Source organism: Pleurodeles waltl, chromosome 3_1 (genome assembly GCF_031143425.1).
Source record: "Pleurodeles waltl isolate 20211129_DDA chromosome 3_1, aPleWal1.hap1.20221129, whole genome shotgun sequence".
Lineage (NCBI taxonomy): Eukaryota > Metazoa > Chordata > Amphibia > Caudata > Salamandridae > Pleurodeles > Pleurodeles waltl.
In genome coordinates, this window is record NC_090440.1 from 1,310,126,341 (window position 1) to 1,310,143,644 (window position 17,304).

Genomic DNA, 17,304 nt, shown 5'->3' on the forward strand with positions numbered 1-17,304 from the left:
ACTCACATTGGTGACAAAAAGAGCACCATTTTAGTTAACATGGAGCATCCCTCCAACCCTCCCAGAGAAACTTTAGTGCAGAAACCCTGCACTGCCTCACAACACTTAGGACAGCATCCCTGCCCTAGTGTGGAGCTCATAGGACAGCATCCCTGCCCTGCTCCAACTCAAGAGAAACAGCATCCCTGTTCTCTCTTCCAGCCATATGGACAAAGTTTTTGCCCAGCTATGGCTTTTCTGAGACAGCATCCCTGTCTGGCATTTCCATCACTACAAATAGGTTCAGTGGACAACTCCCACTGCTCTAAACTAAAACTTACTGATAGAAACTCTGAAAATACATCTTCACATTGTTGCTTAGCTAAAAAGCTTCAAACAGGGTGGTTTACATCCCCACAGGGAAGTAACCATATAGTGGATGATAAAGGGAGTAACCAGTCTATTGTAGAGCTACTCTCTACTTATCACCACTTAGACAATAAAGTCTCAACTGGCCAAGGTTAGCCTTATTGTCCTTCGTTTGGGGGGGGGGGTTGTGTGAGAAAGTAGCCTCTTTCTAGCCTTGTTACCCCCACTTTTGGCCTGTTTGTGAGTGTATGTCGGGGTGTTTTCACTGTCTCACTGGGATCCTGCTAGCCAGGGCCCAGTGCTCATAGTGAAAACCCTATGTTTTCAGTATGTTTGTTATGTGTCACTGGGACCCTGCTAGTCAGGACCCCAGTGCTCATAAGTTTGTGGCCTATATGTATGTGTTCCCTGTGTGGTGCCTAACTGTCTCACTGAGGCTCTGCTAACCAGAACCTCAGTGGTTATGCTCTCTCATTTCTTTCTAAATTGTCACTAACAGGCTAGTGACCAATTTTACCAATTTACATTGGCTTACTGGAACACCCTTATAATTCCCTAGTATATGGTACTGAGGTACCCAGGGTATTGGGGTTCCAGGAGATCCCTATGGGCTGCAGCATTTCTTTTGCCACCCATAGGGAGCTCTGACAATTCTTACACAGGCCTGCCACTGCAGCCTGAGTGAAATAACGTCCACGTTATTTCACAGCCATTTTACATTGCACTTAAGTAACTTATAAGTCACCTATATGTCTAACCTTTACCTGGTAAAGGTTAGGTGCAAAGTTACTTAGTGTGAGGGCACCCTGGCACTAGCCAAGGTGCCCCCACATTGTTCAGAGCCAATTCCCTGAACTTTGTGAGTGCGGGGACACCATTACACGCGTGCACTACATATAGGTCACTACCTATATGTAGCTTCACAATGGTAACTCCGAATATGGCCATGTAACATGTCTATGATCATGGAATTGCCCCCTCTATGCCATCCTGGCATAGTTGGCACAATCCCATGATCCCAGTGGTCTGTAGCACAGACCCTGGTACTGCCAAACTGCCCTTCCTGGGGTTTCACTGCAGCTGCTGCTGCTGCCAACCCCTCAGACAGGCATCTGCCCTCCTGGGGTCCAGCCAGGCCTGGCCCAGGATGGCAGAACAAAGAACTTCCTCTGAGAGAGGGTGTGACACCCTCTCCCTTTGGAAAATGGTGTGAAGGCAGGGGAGGAGTAGCCTCCCCCAGCCTCTGGAAATGCTTTGTTGTGCACAGAGGTGCCCAATTCTGCATAAGCCAGTCTACACCGGTTCAGGGGACCCCTTAGCCCTGCTCTGGCACGAAACTGGACAAAGGAAAGGGGAGTGACCACTCCTCTGACCTGCACCTCCCCTGGGAGGTGTCCAGAGCTCCTCCAGTGTGCTCCAGACCTCTGCCATCTTGGAAACAGAGGTGCTGCTGGCACACTGGACTGCTCTGAGTGGCCAGTGCCACCATGTGACGTCAGAGACTCCTTCTGATAGGCTCCTTCAGGTGTTAGTAGCCTATCCTCTCTCCTAGGTAGCCAAACCCTCTTTTCTGGCTATTTAGGGTCTCTGTCTCTGGGGAAACTTTAGATAACGAATGCATGAGCTCAGCCGAGTTCCTCTGCATCTCTCTCTTCACCTTCTGATAAGGAATCGACTGCTGACCGCGCTGGAAGCCTGCAAACCTGCAACATAGTAGCAAAGACGACTACTGCAACTCTGTAACGCTGATCCTGCCGCCTTCTCGACTGTTTTCCTGCTTGTGCATGCTGTGGGGGTAGTCTGTCTCCTCTCTGCACCAGAAGCTCCGAAGAAATCTCCAGTGGGTCGACGGAATCTTCCCCCTGCAACCGCAGGCACCAAAAAGCTGCATTCCCGGTCCCTTGGGTCTCCTCTCAGCACGACGAGCGAGGTCCCTCGAATCCAGCGACTCTGTCCAAGTGACCCCCACAGTCCAGTGACTCTTCAGTCCAAGTTTGGTGGAGGTAAGTCCTTGCCTCACCTCGCTGGGCTGCATTGCTGGGAACCGCGACTTTGCAGCTACTCCGGCCCCTGTGCACTTCCGGCGGAAATCCTTTGTGCACAGCCAAGCCTGGGTCCACGGCACTCTAACCTGCATTGCACGACTTTCTAAGTTGGTCTCCGGCGACGTGGGACTCCTTTGTGCAACTTCGGCGAGCACCGTTTCACGCATCCTCGTAGTGCCTGTTTCTGGCACTTCTCTGGGTGCTACCTGCTTCAGTGAGGGCTCTTTGTCTTGCTCGACGTCCCCTCTCTCTTCAGGTCCCATTTGCGACCTCCTGGTCCCTCCTGGGCCCCGGCAGCGTCCAAAAACGCCAAACGCACGATTTGCGACTAGCAAGGCTTGTTGGCGTCCTTTCGGCGGGAAAACACTTCTGCATGACTCTCCAAGGCGAGAGGGATCCGTCCACCAAAGGGGAAGTCTGTAGCCCTTTTCGTTCCTGCAGAAACCTCAGCTTCTTCTGTCCAGTAGAAGCTTCTTTGCACCCGCAGCTGGCATTTCCTGGGCATCTGCCCATCTCCAACTTGCTTGTGACTTTTGGACTTGGTCCCCTGTGAGAAGGTAGCCTCTTTCTAGCCTTGTTACCCCCACTTTTGGCCTGTTTGTGAGTGTATGTCAGGGTGTTTGTCACTGTTTTCACTGTCTCACTGGGATCCTGATAGCCAGGCCTCAGTGCTCATAGTGAAAACACTATGTTTTCAGTATGTTTGTTATGTGTCACTGGGATCCTGCTGGTCAGGACCCCAGTGCTCATAGGTTTGTGGCCTATATGTATGTGTCACTGGGACCCTGTCACACAGGGCCCCAGTGATCATAGGTGTGCATGTATATGTTCCCTGTGTGGTGCCTAACTGTCTCACTGAGGCTCTGCTAACTAGAACCTCAGTGGTTATGCTCTCTCATTACTTTCAAATTGTCACTGACAGGCTAGTGACCATTTTTACCAATTTACATTGGCTTACTGGAACACCCTTATAATTCCCTAGTATATGGTACTGAGGTACCCAGGGTATTGGGGTTCCAGGAGATCCCTATGGGCTGCAGCATTTCTTTTGCCACCCATAGGGAGCTCTGACAATTCTTACACAGGCCTGCCACTGCAGCCTGAGTGAAATAACGTCCACGTTATTTCACAGCCATTTTTCACTGCACTTAAGTAACTTATAAGTCACCTATATGTCTAACCTTTACCTGGTAAAGGTTAGGTGCAAAGTTACTTAGTGTGAGGGCACCCTGGCACTAGCCAAGGTGCCCCCACATTATTCAGAGCCAATTCCCTGAACTTTGTGAGTGCGGGGACACCATTACACGCGTGCACTACATATAGGTCACTACCTATATGTAGCTTCACCATGGTAACTCCGAATATGGCCATGTAACATGTCTATGATCATGGAATTGCCCCCTCTATACCATCCTGGCATAGTTGGCACAATCCCATGATCCCAGTGGTCTGTAGCACAGACCCTGGTACTGCCAAACTGCCCTTCCTGGGGTTTCACTGCAGCTGCTGCTGCTGCCAACCCCTCAGACAGGCAGCTGCCCTCCTGGGGTCCAGCCAGGCCTGGCCCAGGATGGCAGAACAAAGAACTTCCTCTGAGAGAGGGTGTGACACCCTCTCCCTTTGGAAAATGGTGTGAAGGCAGGGGAGGAGTAGCCTCCCCCAGCCTCTGGAAATGCTTTGTTGGGCACAGATGTGCCCAATTCTGCCTAAGCCAGTCTACACCGGTTCAGGGACCCCTTAGCCCCTGCTCTGGCGCGAAACTGGACAAAGGAAAGGGGAGTGACCACTCCCCTGACCTGCACCTCCCCTGGGAGGTGTCCAGAGCTCCTCCAGTGTGCTCCAGACCTCTGCCATCTTGGAAACAGAGGTGCTGCTGGCACACTGGACTGCTCTGAGTGGCCAGTGCCACCAGGTGACGTCAGAGACTCCTGCTGATAGGCTCCTTCAGGTGTTAGTAGCCTTTCCTCTCTCCTAGGTAGCCAAACCCTCTTTTCTGGCTATTTATGGTCTCTGTCTCTGGGGAAACTTTAGATAACGAATGCAAGAGCTCATCCGAGTTCCTCTGCATCTCCCTCTTCACCTTCTGATAAGGAATCGACCGCTGACCGCGCTGGAAGCCTGCAAACCTGCAACATAGTAGCAAAGACGACTACTGCAACTCTGTAACGCTGATCCTGCCGCCTTCTCGACTGTTTTCCTGCTTGTGCATGCTGTGGGGGTAGCCTGCCTCCTCTCTGCACCAGAAGCTCCGAAGAAATCTCCCGTGGGTCGACGGAATCTTCCCCCTGCAACCGCAGGCACCAAAAAGCTGCATTACCGGTCCCTTGGGTCTCCTCTCAGCACGATGAGCGAGGTCCCTCGAATCCAGCGACGCTGTCCAAGTGACCCCCACAGTCCAGTGACTCTTCAGCCCAAGTTTGGTGGAGGTAAGTCCTTGCCTCACCTCGCTGGGCTGCATTGCTGGGAACCGCGACTTTGCAGCTACTCCGGCCCCTGTGCACTTCCGGCGGAAATCCTTCGTGCACAGCCAAGCCTGGGTCCACGGCACTCTAACCTGCATTGCACGACTTTCTAAGTTGGTCTCCGGCGACGTGGGACTCCTTTGTGCAACTTCGGCGAGCACCATTTCACGCATCCTCGTAGTGCCTGTTTCTGGCTCTTCTCTGGGTGCTACCTGCTTCAGTGAGGGCTCTTTGTCTTGCTCGACGTCCCCTCTCTCTGCAGGTCAAATTTGCGACCTCCTGGTCCCTCCTGGGCCCCAGCAGCGTCCAAAAACGCCAAACGCACGATTTGCGTGTAGCAAGGCTTGTTGTCGTCCTTCCGGCGGGGAAACACTTGTGCACGACTCTCCAAGGCGAGAGGGATCCGTCCACCAAAGGGGAAGTCTCTAACCCTTTTCGTTCCTGCAGAAACCTCAGCTTCTTCTGTCCAGTCGAAGCTTCTTTGCACCCGCAGCTGGCATTTCCTGGGCATCTGCCCATCTCCGACTTGCTTGTGACTTTTGGACTTGGTCCCCTTGTTCCACAGGTACCCTAGATTGGAAATCCACAGTTGTTGCATTGCTGGTTTGTGTCTTTCCTGCATTATTCCTCTAACACGACTCTTTTGTCCTTAGGGGAACTTTAGTGCACTTTGCACTCACTTTTCAGGGTCTTGGGGAGGGTTATTTTGCTAACTCTCACTATTTTCTAATAGTCCCAGCGACCCTCTACAAGGTCACATAGGTTTGGGGTCCATTCGTGGTTCGCATTCCACTTTTGGAGTATATGGTTTGTGTTGCCCCTATCCCTATGTTTCCCCATTGCATCCTATTGTAACTATACATTGTTTGCACTGTTTTCTAAGACTATACTGCATATTTTTGCTATTGTGTATATATATCTTGTGTATATTTCCTATCCTCTTACTGAGGGTACACTCTAAGATACTTTGGCATATTGTCATAAAAATAAAGTACCTTTATTTTTAGTATAACTGTGTATTGTGTTTTCTTATGATATTGTGCATATGACACTAAGTGGTACTGTAGTAGCTTCACACGTCTCCTAGTTCAGCCTAAGCTGCTCTGCTAAGCTACCATTATCTATCAGCCTAAGCTGCTAGACACCCTATACACTAATAAGGGATAACTGGGCCTGGTACAAGGTGCAAGTACCCCTTGGTACTCACTACAAGCCAGTCCAGCCTCCTACATTGGTTGTGCAGTGGTGGGATAAGTGCTTGAGACTACTTACCACTCTTGTCATTGTACTTTTCATAAGAGAAAAATATACAAAACAAGGTCAGTGTATATACACATAGCCAAAAAGTTTTGCATTTCCTCTTTTCACTCTTTTCTAAGTGCTGAAAAGTACTCCTAAACTTTCAAAAAGTTCTTAAAAGTTTAAAAAGTTTTTTTTCTGTCTTTCCAAAAAGTTCTGAAAACTTTTTTCTCTTTTCCTATCACTTTAACTCTCTCAAAAAAATGTCTGGCACAGGCAAAAATGTTGAACTGTCCAAACTTGCATATGATCACCTTAGCTGGAAAGGAGCAAGGAGTCTCTGCATAGAGAGAGGTTTGAGTGTAGGGAAGAATCCTTCCTTAGAACTGTTAATTAATATGCTTAGAGTACAGGATAAGGCCATAAGTGCCAAATCTGGTGAAAAAGTAGCTAATGGTTCACAATCTGATCCAGGGACTCCCCCAGGAAAAGGTTCAGGAAAGAAACTTCTCAGCCTGCCCATTACTAGACAGTCTAGCATAGTTGGTACAGAGGTTGAATCACACCATACTGATGGTGTGCTCTCACATTATACTGGTAGCCAAGCTGTTAGGGTGCCCTCTGTAAGGGACAGGTCTCCTTCTGTTCATTCCCATCATACCTCTGTATCTAGAAATGTCCCTCCCACCCACCCTGATGACAGAATGTTACAGAGGGAACTCAATAAGTTAAAGGTGGAACAAACCAGACTGAAGCTTAAAAAGCAACAGCTGGATTTGGATAGACAGTCTTTTGAATTAGAGAAGGAAAGACAGAAGTTGGGTTTAGATACCCATGGTGGCAGCAGCAGTATTCCCCATAGTCATCCTGCAAAAGAGCATGATTCCAGGAATCTGCACAAGATAGTTCCCCCTTATAAGGAGGAGGATGACATTAACAAGTGGTTTGCTGCACTTGAGAGGGCCTGTGTTGTACAGGATGTCCCTCAAAGGCAGTGGGCTGCTATCCTATGGCTATCATTTAGTGGAAAAGGTAGGGATAGTCTGCTTACTGTAAAAGAAAATGATGCTAATAATTTCCAAGTTCTTAAGAATGCACTCCTGGATGGTTATGGCTTAACCACTGAACAGTACAGGATAAAGTTCAGAGAGACCAAAAAGGAGTCTTCACAAGACTGGGTTGATTTCATTGACCATTCAGTGAAGGCCTTGGAGGGGTGGTTACATGGCAGTGAAGTTACTGATTATGAAAGCCTGTATAACACAATCCTGAGAGAGCATATACTTAATAATTGTGTGTCTGATTTGTTGCACCAGTACCTGGTAGACTCTGATCTGACCTCTCCCCAAGAATTGGGAAAGAAGGCAGACAAATGGGTCAGAACAAGGGTGAACAGAAAAGTTCATACAGGGGGTGACAAAGATGGCAATAAGAAGAAAGATGGTGAAAAATCTCAAGATAAGCATGGGGATAAGGGTAAAACCAAAGATCCCACTTCAAATCTTAAACACTCTTCAGAGGGTGGGGATAAAACAAATTCTTCCTCTTCTTCTCAACCTGCACACATTAAAAAGCCTTGGTGCTTTGTGTGTAAAAACAGAGGCCATAGGCCAGGGGATAAGTCCTGTCCAGGTAAACCCCCTGAGCCTACCACCACTAATACATCAAACTCTAGTGCCCCTAGCAGTAGTGGTACTAGTGGTGGGACTGCTGGCAACAGTCAAGCAAAGGGTGTAGTTGGGTTCACTTATGGGTCCATAGTGGAAACTGATGTAATCAGTCCCAAGACAGTTTCTGTCACACCTAGTGGCATTGGCCTTGCCACACTGGCTGCTTGTCCCCTTACAATGGATAAGTACAGGCAGACAGTTTCAATAAATGGTGTTGAGGCCTTGGCCTACAGGGACACAGGTGCCAGTTTCACTTTGGTGACTGAAAACCTAGTGCACCCTGATCAACACATCATTGGACAACAGTATAAGATTATTGATGTCCATAACTCCACTAAGTTTCTTCCCTTAGCTATAATTCAGTTTAGTTGGGGTGGAGTTACTGGCCCTAAGCAGGTGGTGGTATCACCTAGCTTACCTGTAGACTGTCTCTTAGGTAATGACCTAGAGGCCTCAGGTTGGGCTGATGTAGAGTTTTATGCCCATGCAGCCATGCTGGGCATCCCTGAGGAATTGTTCCCTCTCATTTCAAGTGAAATGAAAAAGCAAAGGAGAAAAGGCCTGAAAACTCAGGATCCCTCTCCATCAACAGGTAAAAAGGGTATCACAGTATCCCCTAACCACCCTACCATTCAGGATACTATTCCTGTGGTGGGAGAAACCTCTCCTGGGGTGGCACCTGTTCCAAGGGAATCATCAGCTAGCAAAGCTGGACTCCCTGAGGTGGAAGTACCTCTCTGTGGGATAACTAACATTGGTGAGAAAAAGAGCACCATTTTAGTTAACATGGAGCATCCCTCCAACCCTCCCAGAGAAACTTTAGTGCAGAAACTCTGCACTGCCTCACAACACTTAGGACAGCATCCCTGCCCTAGTGTGGAGCTGATAGGACAGCATCCCTGCCCTGCTCCAACCCAAGAGAAACAGCATCCCTGTTCTCTCTTCCAGCCATATGGACAAAGTTTTTGCCCAGCTATGGCTTTTCTGAGACAGCATCCCTGTCTGGCATTTCCATCACTACAAATAGGTTCAGTGGACAATTCCCACTGCTCTAAACTAAAACTTACTGATAGAAACTCTGAAAATACATCTTCACATTGTTACTTAGCTAAAAAACTTCAAACAGGGTGGTTTACATCCCCACAGGGAAGTAACCATATAGTGGATGATAAAGGGAGTAACCAGTCTATTGCAGAGCTACTCTCTACTTATCACCACTTAGACAATAAAGTCTCAACTGGCCAAGGTTAGCCTTATTGTCCTTCGTTTGGGGGGGGGGGTTGTGTGAGAAGGTAGCCTCTTTCTAGCCTTGTTACCCCCACTTTTGGCCTGTTTGTGAGTGTATGTCAGGGTGTTTGTCACTGTTTTCACTGTCTCACTGGGATCCTGATAGCCAGGCCTCAGTGCTCATAGTGAAAACACTATGTTTTCAGTATGTTTGTTATGTGTCACTGGGATCCTGCTGGTCAGGACCCCAGTGCTCATAGGTTTGTGGCCTATATGTATGTGTCACTGGGACCCTGTCACACAGGGCCCCAGTGATCATAGGTGTGCATGTATATGTTCCCTGTGTGGTGCCTAACTGTCTCACTGAGGCTCTGCTAACCAGAACCTCAGTGGTTATGCTCTCTCATTACTTTCAAATTGTCACTGACAGGCTAGTGACCATTTTTACCAATTTACATTGGCTTACTGGAACACCCTTATAATTCCCTAGTATATGGTACTGAGGTACCCAGGGTATTGGGGTTCCAGGAGATCCCTATGCAGCATTTCTTTTGCCACCCATAGGGAGCTCTGACAATTCTTACACAGGCCTGCCACTGCAGCCTGAGTGAAATAACGTCCACGTTATTTCACAGCCATTTTTCACTGCACTTAAGTAACTTATAAGTCACCTATATGTCTAACCTTTACCTGGTAAAGGTTAGGTGCAAAGTTACTTAGTGTGAGGGCACCCTGGCACTAGCCAAGGTGCCCCCACATTGTTCAGAGCCAATTCCCTGAACTTTGTGAGTGCGGGGACACCATTACACACGTGCACTACATATAGGTCACTACCTATATGTAGCTTCACCATGGTAACTCCGAATATGGCCATGTAACATGTCTATGATCATGGAATTGCCCCCTCTATACCATCCTGGCATAGTTGGCACAATCCCATGATCCCAGTGGTCTGTAGCACAGACCCTGGTACTGCCAAACTGCCCTTCCTGGGGTTTCACTGCAGCTGCTGCTGCTGCCAACCCCTCAGACAGGCAGCTGCCCTCCTGGGGTCCAGCCAGGCCTGGCCCAGGATGGCAGAACAAAGAACTTCCTCTGAGAGAGGGTGTGACACCCTCTCCCTTTGGAAAATGGTGTGAAGGCAGGGGAGGAGTAGCCTCCCCCAGCCTCTGGAAATGCTTTGTTGGGCACAGATGTGCCCAATTCTGCATAAGCCAGTCTACACCGGTTCAGGGACCCCTTAGCCCCTGCTCTGGCGCGAAACTGGACAAAGGAAAGGGGAGTGACCACTCCCCTGACCTGCACCTCCCCTGGGAGGTGTCCAGAGCTCCTCCAGTGTGCTCCAGACCTCTGCCATCTTGGAAACAGAGGTGCTGCTGGCACACTGGACTGCTCTGAGTGGCCAGTGCCACCAGGTGACGTCAGAGACTCCTGCTGATAGGCTCCTTCAGGTGTTAGTAGCCTTTCCTCTCTCCTAGGTAGCCAAACCCTCTTTTCTGGCTATTTATGGTCTCTGTCTCTGGGGAAACTTTAGATAACGAATGCAAGAGCTCATCCGAGTTCCTCTGCATCTCCCTCTTCACCTTCTGATAAGGAATCGACCGCTGACCGCACTGGAAGCCTGCAAACCTGCAACATAGTAGCAAAGACGACTACTGCAACTTTGTAACGCTGATCCTGCCGCCTTCTCGACTGTTTTCCTGCTTGTGCATGCTGTGGGGGTAGCCTGCCTCCTCTCTGCACCAGAAGCTCCGAAGAAATCTCCCGTGGGTCGACGGAATCTTCCCCCTGTAACCACAGGCACCAAAAAGCTGCATTACCGGTCCCTTGGGTCTCCTCTCAGCACGACGAGCGAGGTCCCTCGAATCCAGCGACGCTGTCCAAGTGACCGCCACAGTCCAGTGACTCTTCAGCCCAAGTTTGGTGGAGGTAAGTCCTTGCCTCACCTCGCTGGGCTGCATTGCTGGGAACCGCGACTTTGCAGCTACTCCGGCCCCTGTGCACTTCCGGCGGAAATCCTTCGTGCACAGCCAAGCCTGGGTCCACGGCACTCTAACCTGCATTGCACGACTTTCTAAGTTGGTCTCCGGCGACGTGGGACTCCTTTGTGCAACTTCGGCGAGCACCATTTCACGCATCCTCGTAGTGCCTGTTTCTGGCACTTCTCCGGGTGCTACCTGCTTCAGTGAGGGCTCTTTGTCTTGCTCGACGTCCCCTCTCTCTGCAGGTCCAATTTGCGACCTCCTGGTCCCTCCTGGGCCCCAGCAGCGTCCAAAAACGCCAAACGCACGATTTGCGTGTAGCAAGGCTTGTTGGCGTCCTTCCGGCAGGAAAACACTTGTGCACGACTCTCCAAGGCGAGAGGGATCCGTCCACCAAAGGGGAAGTCTCTAGCCCTTTTCGTTCCTGCAGAAACCTCAGCTTCTTCTGTCCAGTCGAAGCTTCTTTGCACCCGCAGCTGGCATTTCCTGGGCATCTGCCCATCTCCGACTTGCTTGTGACTTTTGGACTTGGTCCCCTTGTTCCACAGGTACCCTAGATTGGAAATCCACAGTTGTTGCATTGCTGGTTTGTGTCTTTCCTGCATTATTCCTCTAACACAACTCTTTTGTCCTTAGGGGAACTTTAGTGCACTTTGCACTCACTTTTCAGGGTCTTGGGGAGGGTTATTTTGCTAACTCTCACTATTTTCTAATAGTCCCAGCGACCCTCTACAAGGTCACATAGGTTTGGGGTCCATTCGTGGTTCGCATTCCACTTTTGGAGTATATGGTTTGTGTTGCCCCTATCCCTATGTTTCCCCATTGCATCCTATTGTAACTATACATTGTTTGCACTGTTTTCTAAGACTATACTGCATATTTTTGCTATTGTGTATATATATCTTGTGTATATTTCCTATCCTCTTACTGAGGGTACACTCTAAGATACTTTGGCATATTGTCATAAAAATAAAGTACCTTTATTTTTAGTATAACTGTGTATTGTGTTTTCTTATGATATTGTGCATATGACACTAAGTGGTACTGTAGTAGCTTCACACGTCTCCTAGTTCAGCCTAAGCTGCTCTGCTAAGCTACCATTATCTATCAGCCTAAGCTGCTAGACACCCTATACACTAATAAGGGATAACTGGGCCTGGTACAAGGTGCAAGTACCCCTTGGTACTCACTACAAGCCAGTCCAGCCTCCTACATCCCCTTGTTCCACAGGTACCCTAGATTGGAAATCCACAGTTGTTGCATTGCTGGTTTGTGTCTTTCCTGCATTATTCCTCTAACACGACTTCTTTGTTCTTAGGGGAACTTTAGTGCACTTTGCACTCACTTTTCAGGGTCTTGGGGAGGGTTATTTTTCTAACTCTCACTATTTTCTAATAGTCCCAGCGACCCTCTACAAGGTCACATAGGTTTGGGGTCCATTCGTGGTTCGCATTCCACTTTTGGAGTATATGGTTTGTGTTGCCCCTATCCCTATGTTTCCCCATTGCATCCTATTGTAACTATACATTGTTTGCACTGTTTTCTAAGACTATACTGCATATTTTTGCTATTGTGTATATATATCTTGTGTATATTTCCTGTCCTCTCACGGAGGGTACACTCTAAGATACTTTGGCATATTGTCATAAAAATAAAGTACCTTTATTTTTAGTATAACTGTGTATTGTGTTTTCTTATGATATTGTGCATATGACACTAGGTGGTACTGTAGTAGCTTCACACGTCTCCTAGTTCAGCCTAAGCTGCTCTGCTAAGCTACCATTATCTATCAGCCTAAGCTGCTAGACACCCTATACACTAATAAGGGATAACTGGGCCTGGTGCAAGGTGCAAGTACCCCTTGGTACTCACTACAAGCCAGTCCAGCCTCCTACATCATTGGAAACCTAAGAGTTGTAAATGTCGATTTCCCAACAATTTCCCTGTGGTCAGATGCAGCACTGAGGAGATGCTTCTTGGTGGCACTCCATGACATACAAAGTTGCAGTTCTATATGAGCGCTGCTTGGTATTTCCTCTTTGTGCCCTGCAGTGGTAATGGCACTCATTATGTCAAATCCCATAATTTATTGGCTAACAGCCACATCAAAATAATGTCAGCACAAAAAATTGTGCAATACTTTGAAAAACCACCATGGACAGACAAGCTAGGTAATTCTTACCTATTTTTAAGTTTGTTTCCATTTCATTGTATTTAACTCTTCCTTGGATTTCCTTTTTTCTAGGTGACAGCAGATCTTCACCAGGTATTAGCAGCCAACAACTATCACCTGGAATGTCGAGGTGTTGTGAAGGTAAAAGGGAAAGGAGAAATGACCACCTACTTTCTAAATGAAGGGCCTCCCATCAGTTAGCAGGAACCAGAGACTTGCTATGGCGAGGCAAGCACGTCAAAGAATTCGCGGATCCCTGGAAGATCACTTGCAAGCAGCAGACCTGGGACATGAGGGAGCTCCGTTTCACTCCTTGTTCCAGGACATCGCTCCTGCAGTGTCACTCTTGTTGTGCAAAGGAGGTGTCAGTAGAGGGCAAGCGCTGTAGTCGCTGCCGGATGCATCCTGAATGACTGCCACACTGACCAAAGAAGAACCGTAGGAGGAGTTGACATACAATCTGGAATGGAAAGAAAGCTCTCACTGCTATGTGAGGGACGAGAAGATATTTATTTACTTTATAGAAACTTTTCTTTGCAGACAAAAAGGTATTTGTACTGGACAGCCAGCCACATGAAGTGCATCGATGCTATCAAATTTGGCGTTTTAGCAGGTTTTTCTCTATTAAAATTGGCACTGACTTGTACACCACACAAAAGCTGTTTTTAGTCACCGAAGATTAATGCAGCCTTTATTGGAGTGACAAAGAGCGGTACAATGCGTTCTCCCTTATGCTTATGAGGGAAGGGCATCACTGACACTACATTGATGTGAGGACCGAAGCTCACAAATGGTTCTCAAAGACATGCAAATCATGATTCTGCAAACATTTTGAATCAAAAAGTCTTCTTTGCTCTTGTTTGATGACATATATGTACATATATAGATATATGTATATATATATATATATTGATTTACACGTTGAACTAAATATGTAAACAGAAGACACTTTAAATATTCAAGATGCGTCTTTTTGTATTTTTATTTTGTAATATTGCAACTTGGGACTCTAACAGATAAACCAAAATCTATATTTTGTAAATGGTGTATATGGGCGGGAGGAACGAAAGTATGTGCACACTGGTGTGTATTCTGATGTATACTAAGCCATGGAGTTGAATTACATGCTGTGCATTATTCGTGCAATACAGACTTGTCAGTTTTTGTTTCAGTTTAGCAGTACAAAGGAAAAAGAAACACTCCTTCTTAGGGCAGTCATCCTTTTAGTGAGTGGACCTGTGCAGCTTCTCTACTACCATACTATCTTGAACAGTGAAGACGTTTATTTTTTCAAAGAAACAAAATGCCCATCTTGATTCATAATTGGCTAATAAATCAGCATGTATGATTTTTTATTTGTTCAGCAAGAAAATAATACTGGGTTGTATGTATGCTATTGTATGGACAGAGGAGAGCAAGTGGGGACTTACCTTCTGGCTGGTGTTCCCATAGGGCCTTGGAAAGGCTATGTTTCTGTTATGTGGATTTTTTTAAAAAAACATTGTATTTTTCAGCATCCCGTATGCATTATGAGGCAGTACTGGAATAATAGTACCAGACTGACAGGCAAAGTCTCTTCAACAGGGACCAGACTAGGCTCCGCCAGGGCATATCTCTGAAAGCCATAATTTGCTAATCTCATAGGGGAGTTATCAATAATCCACAGCCAGGAAGCGTTCTCACTAAGAGGTGTTTGCAAGATAATTATCATGCAAAAAACGTTTTTGTGGTGGACCTTTGCTGCAAAACATTTTTGTTATAAAACTATCGAACTAAAAGTATTTTTTTTTGCTTATTGCACCTACAAACAAGTATTGGCAAGGCCAATCGGTCTTGACAATCAGAGAGCTATAGACGTTGGCAATGTTAATGCACTTTTGTACTGCGCTGGGGCTAGTTTTATTGACATATGTGTTCTCGATTGAAGAATGGTCCTGTAGCTGGTGTTGGCTGTTATGTCACCAATAAGCATCGCATAGCATTCTTTAGTGTTAAGTCAACTCTCTAGTTCTTTTCACAACCCTGCCTTGGAGTTTTCCATGTGCATGGCCCACCTAATTTACTACACGTTTACTGTCTTTGGTAAATAGACAATAAGCAATAGGTGGGCTAAAAGCCAACTGTAAGTTCTTTGTAGAACAACAGTAGGTCTTTTTCAACCAGTCAGCTGGGGAGTCACTCAACGTGTATCCACAAATGAAGGATGGAAGTTAAGTTCAGGCCCAGGACTTCAGCTCTAGTAAAATGTCTACAAATTATCACCAGAACAAGGAATACGAATTCAATAATGTTTTATTACAGTCAAACCCTTGCTACTTCTCCCTCCATTCTCTTCTTGATTTATGATTTATGATTTATGCTTGTGAATTATTAACAAAATCACGTCATTTCCATCAGAAAAAGATCTAGATCTTTCTTTAATAGCTTCCGTTGAATTTCCATAAATTTGTCTAACCCATGGCAGCCACTTTGGTGCAAAATAAAAGGGTGAACAGGCAGCCCACATTAGACTTCAAATTCCAAGAATGTTTGTTTGTGAATAGATTTGAGCACTTTGACACCACATTGCATTGACGAACATGCCGTTTCGTAAGTGCACTTCAGGACATTAAGTCAGGCTAAGTCAAAAGAAAACATGCCTTGTCCCTTGGAATGATGACCAGAGTAGCAAGCAAAAAAATTAAAAAAACAAGTCATTCATACTTGATCCTACATATATTCTCGCATGATTAAGCACAGTAAGCACCCCTGCTTGTAGAGCCCAAACTGGGAATACAAAGGTCACACTTCTGCCATGTACAACTTATTCAAACTGCACACCTTACATCTGAGGCAGCATTGCCTCTATGATACGTCTCATTCTCTGCATAGTTCACTTATGCACAGCTCCTCCACCTCTTGATTTCACAACATTCCACCGAGCTAACATGGGCTAGCTTGTGTCCACTGCTCAGTCTGCGGAGGTTTCTCAAGAGCATACCCTGCTTAGCTTTCGCAGGAGGCAAGCAAAGAAATGAACTAAGGGTCCTGACCCAGGAGTCTGGAATGGCCTTCGAGCGCTAAAGCGCAAGAGGAGTGACAAAATTACTTGGAACGTAAAGTTAAAAAATAAATCTAAAAAATAGTGTCTCATTTTTAGTAGATTAGATTGTATTACTACACTCAGTTACATTTATTTAAAGTGAGGGTTTCTAAAAATGAATCTCCCAACAGGGATGTCAGGAGTTAACTAAGGAAATGTGAACCCTTCACGTGCCCTACATTTTCATCATATATGACACAACAATGTAGTCTATTAAACCATCTGCAAGTAAGGTTTTTCATATAGGGGCACAATCTGGGTTTGAAGCTGTTTAACTACTGGAATGATTTCTTCTTTTCTGTCCAGCAGTTGTTTTTAGGGAATAAATGGTAAACAATGTTAAATAAATAAAGCGATTGTATGTTAAATCAGGGGTATCCAGAGTAGGTCCAGGAGGGCTAGATAAATGCTGGAATTTCAGGGTAACCACAGGCTATGTAAATGTTTTCCATTAATACTTGTTACTTGTAATATCATATTACTTCGGTATTCTGGAAATCCTGACTGGATTGTGTCTTCTTGGACCAATGCTAGACACATCTTTATTAAATCTGCCATCCATCTTAAACAAAATAATATTACTTTAAGGGAGAGCAGAGCACTAACAAAAATGTCAATATCTCTGGCTTTCACTTAGTCGAGGAACGAGTTGAGATACAGTGAGAGGTAAAAAATGAAAAGGCAGTCCTGAAAATATGGCCTGTCAGGTTGCAGTTTTGCCTGGCTCACCCACATGTACACAGCCTTGCCTTGTTCTTCTCATGCCTGTACAGCTTCTACCCACAACTCACATTGGGCACAGCTTACATCTTTCCCTATTCATAGCAATATTGCTGTTAACTCTCCAGAGTCTAGCATTGACCCAGCTCGAGTATAAATAAGAGGGAATGAGAGGAAGCAGTAGTAATTCAGTTCAGATAACTCTGGGGTCCCCTGGCTTTGCATGATTTATTAACTACGTACACTATGCATTTACCACCAGAATAGTTTAAGACAACAAGTTACCGGTGAGCTGAAATGGGAAGATTTGAGTTCATACCCTGCCTGAGTTGGGACATAAATAAGCAACTGGATGC

At 46.4% G+C, this 17,304-nt stretch overlaps 1 protein-coding gene across 2 annotated transcripts in view; it reads left to right on the forward strand.

Moving 5' to 3' along the window:
• The window catches only part of ADCY5 (adenylate cyclase 5), a 1,737,221-nt gene extending 1,722,722 nt beyond the window's left edge, over positions 1-14,499 (forward strand). The window contains exon 21 of one of the 2 annotated variants that reach the window (XM_069224661.1): positions 13,219-14,499. In XM_069224661.1, coding sequence (XP_069080762.1) covers positions 13,219-13,347 — 129 coding nt within the window. In that variant the 3' untranslated portion in view covers positions 13,348-14,499. The remainder of the gene's footprint in view (positions 1-13,218) is intronic. The other variant, XM_069224662.1, reaches the window with a different exon arrangement.
• The last annotated feature ends 2,805 nt before the right edge of the window (positions 14,500-17,304 follow it).